Genomic DNA, 9,083 nt, shown 5'->3' with positions numbered 1-9,083 from the left:
AGAACTGGAAAAGGTCAGTTTTCATTCCAATCCCAAAGAAAGGCAATGCCAAAGAATGCTCAAATTATCGCACAATTGCACTCATCTCACACGCTAACAAAGTAATGCTCAAAATTCTCCAAGTCAGGCTTCAACAGTTCATGAACCGTGAATTTGCAGATGTTCAAGCTGATTTTGGAAAAGGCAGAGGAACCAGAGATCAAATTGTCAACATCTGTTGGATCAATGAAAAAGCAAGAGAGTTCCAGAAAAACATCTATTTCTGCTTTATTGACTATGCCAAAGCCATTGACTGTGTGGATCACGATAAACTGTGGAAAATTCTGAAAGAGGTGGGAATAGCAGACCATCTGACCTGCCTCCTGAGAAATCTGTATGCAGGTCAGGAAGCAACAGTTGGAATTGGACATGGAACAACAGACTGGTTCCAAATAGGAAAAGGAGTATGTTAAGGCTGTATATTGTCACCCTGCTTATTTAACTTATACGCAGAGTACATCATGAGAAATGCTGGGATGGATGAAGCATAAGCTGGAATCAAGATTGCCAGGAGAAATACCAATAACCTCAGGTATGCAGATGACACCACTCTTATGGCAGAAAGCAAAGAAGAACTAAAGAGCCTCTTGATGAAAGTGAAAGCTGCTGCTACTGCTGCTAAGTCGCTTCAGTCGTGTCCGACTCTGTGCGACCCCCTAGACGGAAGCCCACCAGGCTCCCCCATCCCTGGGATTCTCCAGGCAAGAACACTGGAGTGGGTTGCCATTTCCTTCTCCAATGCATGGAAGTGAAAAGTGAAAGTGAAGTGAAAGAGGAGAGTGAAAAAGTTGGCTTAAAGCTCAACATTCAGAAAACTCAGCTCATGGCATCCGGTCCCATTACTTCATGGCAAATAGATGGGGAAACTGTGGAAACAGTGAAAACAGTGGCTGGCTTTATTTTGGGGGGCTCCAAAATCACTACATTTGGTGACTACAGCTATGAAATTAAAAGACACTTACTCCTCGGAAGGAAAGTTATGACCAACCTGGACAGCATACTAAAAAGCAGAGACATTACTTTGCCAACAGATGTCTGTCTAGTCAAGGCTATAGTTTTTCCAGTAGTCACGTATAGATGTGAGAGTTGGACTATAAAGAAAGCTAAGTGCTGAAGAATTGATGCTTTTGAACTGTGGTGTTGGAGAAGACTCTTGAGAGTCCCTTGGACTGCAAGGAGATCCAACCAGTCCATTCTGAAGGAGATCAGTACTGGGTGTTCATTGGAAGGAGTGATGTTGAAGCTGAAACTCCAATACTTTGGCCACCTGATGTGAAGAGCTGACTCATTTGAAAAGACCCTGATGCTGGGAAAGATTGAAGGCAGGAGGAGAAGGGGACAACAGAGGATGAGATGGTTGGATGGCATCACTGACTAAATGGACATGAGTTTGGGTAAACTCCAGGAGATGGTGAGGGCAGGGAGGCCTGGTGTTCTGCAGTCCATGGGGTTGCAAAGAGTTGGACACGACTAAGCGATTGAACTGAACTGAACTGAACTGAGATAACCCAGGATTATCTCATTTCAAGACCCTTGATCACATTTGCAAAGACCCGCACTCCCAAGAAGTCATGTGCACAGATGCACAGGTGAGTGTCTTGAAGGGGCAAGTTTGGGTCTGTCACAGTGTGTGCGTGTGTGCTGACACAATCATGCCGAGATACAGAGAGACATTGGAAGTATCTCATCAGGGCAGAACTTGCACACTTATATATAAGTGCTTATGTACTATATTGAACACCCACAGTCTTTAGAAGCAGTCCAGAAAGTTCTTGATGTAATCCAGGTTCATAATTGTGCCCAAGCATAAACTGCATCACATGTGTGATGAGGTTAGTGCGTGACTTGGAAATACGCACTTGGTCATTGAGTGATCTAGCCAACACCACTCAGTGGCCACGTGTCACTGTGACTTTGGTGTTCTCTAATCATGTAGATTAGTCTCATTATATTTATTCAGTTTTATGGGGTGGCATAATACACTATGGTAGAATTAGGAGTTTGAGGATTTTGGAAAGGTCTTGGGCCTCTTAAGAACAGCCAAAGATCAATTACCTATGTGCAATTCTCAGGTGGACAGTAGCATAAGGCATATTTGAGGGACTGAGACTGTTGATGACATTAGGAGACAGACAAGTAATTCCACAGCAAACGCAACTCCTCTTTAAACAATTGATATCTGTTTCTAATTTGAATATGCTTAGGATAATTGCAGTCGAAGCAGAGAAAGACTAAAGAAGTCTTTGAAACAGTTTTCAAGATACAGATGTTCTGACATCTTTGAAATAGTAAAATTTTTAAAATCTTCACATATTGCTGGGCATATTTTTCCTTGCATATCTTTAAAGGCAGTTAAGGAAAAAACTAGCAAAAATGCTTATAAAATTAATTACCAGGCATAAAATGACACAGAATCATGATGAAAGACATAGTGAATTGTGAATTAAATCACTTCACTAAATTACTTTCTTCTTATATTTACTGAGGCTGCAAATTAGGCTTTGTACCTTCTTTGAGGACCATAATGATGAAATATATATATATATGTATAATACTTTGGCCACCTCATGCGAATAGTTGACTCATTGGAAAAGACCCTGATGCTGGGAGGGATTGGGGGCAGGAGGAGAATGGGACGACAGAGGATGAGATGGCTGGAAGGCATCACTGACTCAATGGACATGAGTTTGGGTGAACTCCGGGAGTTCACCTCAGGGAGGCCTATGCTATGCTATGCTAAGTCACTTCAGTTGTGTCCGACTCTGTGTGACCCCATAGATGGCAGCCCACCAGGCTCCCCCATCCCTGGGATTCTCCAGGCAAGAACACTGGAGTGGGTTGCCATTTCCTCCTCCAGTGCGTGAAAGTGAAAAGTGGTGTGCTGCAATTCATGGGGTCGCAAAGAGTCGGACACGACTGAGTGACTGAACTGAACTGAACTTAACTGAATATATATATAATATATATGTATGAAAAATATATATATATATACTGTAAAAAGTAAGTGTTAGTCGCTCAGTCATGTCCAGCTCTTTGTGATTCTATGGACTATAGCCTGCCAGTCCATGGGATTCTCCAGGCAAAAATATTGGCATGGGTTGCCATGCCCTCCTCCAGGGCATCTTCCTGACCCAGGGATCGAACTCAGGTCTCCTGCATGGCAGGTAGATGCTTTACTGCCTTAGCCATCAGGGAAGCCATATATACATATAGTTATCTCCATGCTATAACAGATACAAAGAAACTCACACTGGAAAATTCACTTTAGTGATAACGGGTTCGGCTTGAGAATTACTTTTCCTTCTCCTGGGATGTTAGAAAAATAGCCCTGGTGATCTTTGTCTCTATTGTGGCTCTTTTCATACTCCACCCTGAAAAACTGGTTGTGGAAGTAATGTTTTTTTCCACAAAACTCAAGGAGCTTAAGTTCTTTCTCTCTCTTTCCCTCTTTCTCTCTCTCTTTTTAATTTCCACATGCTGCCTGGCATTGTGTATTGCATAGAGGAGGCACTAAATAAATGATGACTGATGTACAGCCCACATGTCAGGAAATAGGTGGCTAACTCACAGAAGGAAGGCCAGTTATAGCCTCTGTTTCTAAAGAGCTTCCCCTGTTTCTCTAAGTCCTTGTTATTCAAAGGATGGTCCATGGACCAGCAGCAGTGATATCCCCCGGAAGCCTGTTGGAAATGTAGCATCTCGGCTGCTGCTCAGCAAATGCCCACCTGCAGATTTGAGAAGCCCTGTTGTTAGTCACGGGTACTACTCTGGCCTCTCCAACTAGATTCAGTTCACTGAAGGCGCAGATTCCATATTGCTTTGTTTGTCTTTGTAATCCTTCTTCATTCTTTCCTGACTCTGTGCCCAGAACCTAACACAGGGTTCCAAACGTAATAGGTGCTTAATAAATGCTGACTGAGCATTACTCCAAAGCCCTTCCTACAGCAGCTTCCTAGCATTGTTCTGCCATTTGCCATCCAGTTCAATTTGCCACCCATTTGTGGCAGAAATATCCCGACTCCGTTCATGTATGGCATCAGGTATGTCCAGGACCCGAGGGTGAAGCACAGGTCATTGGTCATAAAGCCAACTTGCTGCCTTCTGGGATTTCATTGCTAGTGGCTTGGTCTTGGCATTTAGTACTGAGGATGGTTTATAAGAGGTGTTTTCTAGAACTGGGATCACAGTCTGTAGACCAAGTTCAGCCTGCTGCCTGTTTTTTGTAAGTGAAGTTTTATTGGAACACAGCCATGCCCATTGGTTTATGTATTGTCTGTGGCTTCTTTTCATCCACAAAGGCAAAGTTGAATAGTTTCAACAGGTGCACGGAATCTAAAATATTTACTACACAACCTGTTACAGAAAAAGTTGGCCAATTCCTGGTCTGAGAAGATATAGTTGATGTGTGTGTGGCAAGTGCAGTCTCCCTGGGTCACTGGAAGTTGTAACAGCCCTGTAAGAGGCAGTTTTCAAAGACACCCTGCAAGGAAATTCCCTGCTGTCTGGTATCCATGCCGTTGTGTCAAACCCTCCCCTTAAAAGTAGGCTGGACTAGTGACTTACTCTGAACAAACAGATTGTGGCCAAGGTAATGGATGTCATTTCTGTGATGCAGTTACTAAAGGCTGTGACTTCTGTCCCTCGGCTAGTGTTTCCTTGGCCAGCATATTTCAATGAAGCAAGCTGCCATGCTGGAGAGCCCCATGTGGCAAAGAATAGAGGGCCAATATCCAGCAGGTAACCAAGGCCTTAGACCAATGGTCTCTAGAACAGAGTCCTAGAGAACAGAGACAGTCCTAGAACAGAGACAACCGTGTGAGTGAACTTAGATCCTTCCCCGTTGATCCTTCAGTCCCAGCTGGCACCATGAATCCCCATGAGGTTTCTTTCCCACCCTCCCACTGCACCTCTTGGCATGTGGGATTTTAGTTCCCGGATCGGGGATAGAAGGCATGCCCCTGTCATGGAAGCTAGAAGTCTTAACCCCTGAATCTACAGGGAAGCTCCTCCACCTCCCCCACCCCCCCACCCCATGAGCTTTCTGACCCACAGAAACTGTATGATAATATTTTAAGCCACTTAGTTGGGGGATAATTTGTTCAGCAGCAATGGATAACTAATACAGACCCTAACACCACATGACAGATGGCACAGTCTGCCATCCCATTTTCCAGGGCCTAGAAGGATACTCTCATGGACATTTACTGAAACTGACTGGCCAGGGTCTGAACCTCTTTCTTGGTACTGGAAAATCCTTGACTGTGGACATCAGTGGTCCCTGTCCCATTAGGGCAGTGTATTCTAACCTCTCCATGTCATGTCAAGCAAAGAAAATGAATTAGATGTGTCAAGTTCTCTATGAACTCACGTGACTGCTCACTGCCAGAAGGTGCCACAGCCTCTAGCCACTCCAGTCCCACCCTGAGTTGAAGGTCTCAGTAACTTAGCACCTCTATAAGCTGGAACTCTCTACTCATTGGTAGCCCTTGGCAGGAGGTTGCAACTTAGGTTTGGCCAACTTTGAACGTTGAGTGAGTGATGAAAAGATTGGGGGTCAGAAAGGTGGCAGAGGCAGCATCTGATGTGGCTGATGGAACCAGTGGTGGGGCTACTCTATGTTGCCTGGCCCCTTTCGGTCTTATTTTAGGCCTGGTTGTCTAGCCTTCTGGTTAATCCTGAGACCCACCCAATATTTTTCCAATGAGTTCCTTCCACTTAAGACAGTCAGAATTGGCTCCTAATTGTTTACTACTGAGAACCTCAGCAGATATGTGTGTATCAGTATCATCGCAACACGTGGGAAGGACTGAAAATATAGGTGTAAAATGATTGTGGACAGGTTCAAGGCTAATAGGTTTTTACCATCTAGGTCTCTAAATGAAAGTCTCATATTTTTGTAATAAAACTTTACTTTTAATTATGGCTTCCCTGGTGGCTCAGACGGTAAAGCATCTGCCTGCAATGTGGGAGACCTGGGTTCAATCCCTGGGTTGGAGAGATTCCCTGGAGAAGTGGGTGGCAACCTCCCACTGAAGTGGGAAGTGGCAACCCACTCCAGTACTCTTGCCTGGAAAATTCCATGGACTGAGGAGCCTGGTAGGCTGCAGTCCATGGGGTCGCAAAGAGTCGGACACGACTAAGTGACTTCACTTTTACTTTAATTATGTATTATAATTGTGCATGGTAGAAGAATTTTGTGATTTTTTTCCCTCATGTCTTTCTGGTAATAATTTTGGCAAATTATTGTATAGCCTTTTTCCATTTAGAACATCAGAATCACTTTTCTGTGTCTTCATCTTTAATAATGTATATAGCTACTTCAGGCTGTGCTTATGCAAGAGGCCTGGAAGGACTGGGTACGAAACTGTGTCCTGTATCCACTGGCTGATTCAAGAGGAAGGCGTGCCTGTTCTCTCATTAGCTGTCCACCTTCTTTTGGAGATTCCACTGCCCAGGCGGGATGCATTAAAAAATTTTTTTAAAACAAATTTGCTAAATATGCTTCTGATTCCCTTGAGTGGAATCTCTTCAACTAGTCCCTTCATGTTGGCCATTTAGTTTGATTCCATGTTTGATTTATCAGTATTTCCTGTTGAACTTTTTTAGGCCTTAATTTTTTCAACACTTCATGTTTTGCTACTTGGTTCTAATTTTTTGGTGGGAATATGTCAAAAGGCATGAACACCTTTATGTCTCTTTATAAATATGATGATGCTTCCCTGGTGGCTCAGCTGGTAAAGAATCCCCTTGAAATGTGGGAGACCTGGGCTTGATCCCTGGGTTGGGAAGATCCCCTGGAGAAGGAAATGGCTACCCACTCCAGTATTCTTGCCTGGAGAATTATAAGGACGGAGGAGCCTGGCGGGCTGCAGTTCATGGGGTCGCAAAGAGTTGGAGACGACTGAAGCAACTAAGGATAGCACATAAACACGATAAATTTGTGGCTTTCTAAAATGATGTTGCTGTTTTCTGAAACTTTCAGGATAAGGAAGGGCCTGCTTTACAGAATCCTGAAATTTACACAACTGAAATCATTAATTTCTTGAGGCTGCCTGTTTGGTAAGTAACTAGTCACCCCTATAAAAAGCTTCCAATAAAATATCAGCTACTTTTCTTCTCTCAGTTGTTCCTAAGCATATGTAAACTTCTACATGGTTTCTCAGTGTGCTGACAGGAGAAAATACACCTTCGTAAATAAAACCTTGCTGACTACTTTAAGCAAGTTGGATGAGACTTGGAGCTCACTTATTCTACCTTGGCTGCTGCTGCTGCTAAGTCACTTCAGTCATGTCTGACTCTGTGTGACCCCATAGACAGCAGCCCACCAGGCTCCCCCGTCCCTGGGATTCTCCAGGCAAGAACACTGGAGTGGGTTGCCATTTCCTTCTCCAATGCATGAAAGTGAAAAGTGAAAGTGAAGTCGTGCAGTCGTGTCCGACCTTCAGCGACCCCATGAACTGTAGCCTTCCAGGCTCCTCCGTTCATGGGATTTTCCAGGCAAGAGTACTGGAGTGGGATGCCATTGCCTTCTCTGCTACCTTTGTTTAGCCAATATTTAAATAAAGCTTGGCTTACAATTAACTCCTTACTGTAATATAAATGACAATCTTGGAACAATTTAAATACAATGACTTCATGTAATTTAAAGTGCAGTGGCTTGAAAAAAGTCATCAAGTGTTAGGTTAGAATTATCGGATATTTTTATTAAAGAGCAACAGGGCATCTAGTGGCTGGGTAATTCAGGGAGAAATTAGACTGAATGACTATTAGTTCTGGCCAGCCCTTGAGGGCTTTCAATTAAGTCACCATTTACCTACTCTCTTCAAGACAAATAATTCTCTATTCAGCAAGGAATGTTCTTTGCTTATTTGGCCAAACAATTACCATCATATCTTTGGAAGCAAACAAAACACTAGAATTTATATCGTGTAGATTACACACTGTAAAGCTCGATTTTGCCAACTAAGTAAAGGATAATTTAAGGAGAAGTGCTGAAAACAAAATAGTAAGGTTGGGAGGGGTTGGAGAGCAACGCTTGACCAGTTATGCCAATCAGTCGACCAACCAAAGCACTGTTGGGAATTGCAAAGTAGGAAGTCCTATTTTTGACTCTGCTGACCTCAGTGAATAGTTCCTTGTTTTAAAAATGGAAAAAAAATAAAAATAAAAATAAAAATGGTCATAATTCATTGCTACCTAATAAAGATGTTTGTTATGAAAATTAACGAGTCTGCAAAGTGTTTGGACGCCTCTAGAAGCCCTTCCTGGAGAAGGGAATGGCAACCCACTCCAGTATTCTTGCCTGGAGAATCCTGTGGACGGAGGAGCCTGGTGGGCTGCAGTCCATAGGGTCGCAGAGTCGGACACGACTGAAGCGACTTAGCATCCATGCATGCATTGGAGAAGGAAATGGCAACCCACTCTAGTATTCTCGCCTGGAGAATCCCAGGGACAGAGGAGCCTGGTGGGCTGCCATCTATGGGGTCGCACAGAGTAGGACACGACTGAAGCGACTTAGCAGCAGCAGCAGCAGTAGCAGCATAAGCCCTTCCTAAATACAACTTGTAATTTCGTGTTCCTGCTCTCCGATGACATGCCACTCTTTATTAGCACTCCTAATAAATTAGTGACACCTTCTGCCACCAGAGGTTCACTTTTAAGGCCTCATAAAATTAATTAATAAGACGCTCCCTGGTTTAAGTGGGAGACTTTCCCTTTAGAAATGGGTATTAACATAACTGTGAAGGATGCGGAACAGTTGGGTCATCAAGAGGGAGGCGGCAAACAGGGCCCTGTCCCGGGGCACGAGCTCGAGCAGAACCCGGGCAAGCCCCGGACGGCTCACTCACGGACCCGATTTGGGCTCCGGGAGCCGGGACGGTCCCGCTGGTCTCGGGGGTCCGCCGACAGGGCTCGCGGCTTTCCCAGCGGGGCTCGATTGCTTTCGCCTGGATGGGAAGCTGCCGGGCCGCGCCAGAGGCAACCCTACGGTGCCGGGGGCGGGGCGACGGCAACAAAAAGAAGTCAGGTAGGAGGAGAGTCTG

The 9,083-nt window shown here is 44.4% G+C and overlaps 1 protein-coding gene across 1 annotated transcript in view; it reads left to right on the top strand.

Moving 5' to 3' along the window:
- The first annotated feature begins 8,761 nt into the window (after positions 1-8,761).
- The window catches only part of RANBP9 (RAN binding protein 9), a 73,782-nt gene continuing 73,460 nt past the window's right edge, over positions 8,762-9,083 (top strand). Inside the window, exon 1 of the mRNA XM_010848826.1 lies at positions 8,762-9,067. Coding sequence (XP_010847128.1) covers positions 8,762-9,067 — 306 coding nt within the window. The remainder of the gene's footprint in view (positions 9,068-9,083) is intronic.

The sequence above is a fragment of the Bison bison genome, unplaced genomic scaffold, assembly GCF_000754665.1.
Source record: "Bison bison bison isolate TAMUID 2011002044 unplaced genomic scaffold, Bison_UMD1.0 scf7180017864274, whole genome shotgun sequence".
Taxonomy (NCBI): domain Eukaryota; kingdom Metazoa; phylum Chordata; class Mammalia; order Artiodactyla; family Bovidae; genus Bison; species Bison bison.
This window is presented reverse-complemented; position numbering and strand designations above follow the sequence as displayed.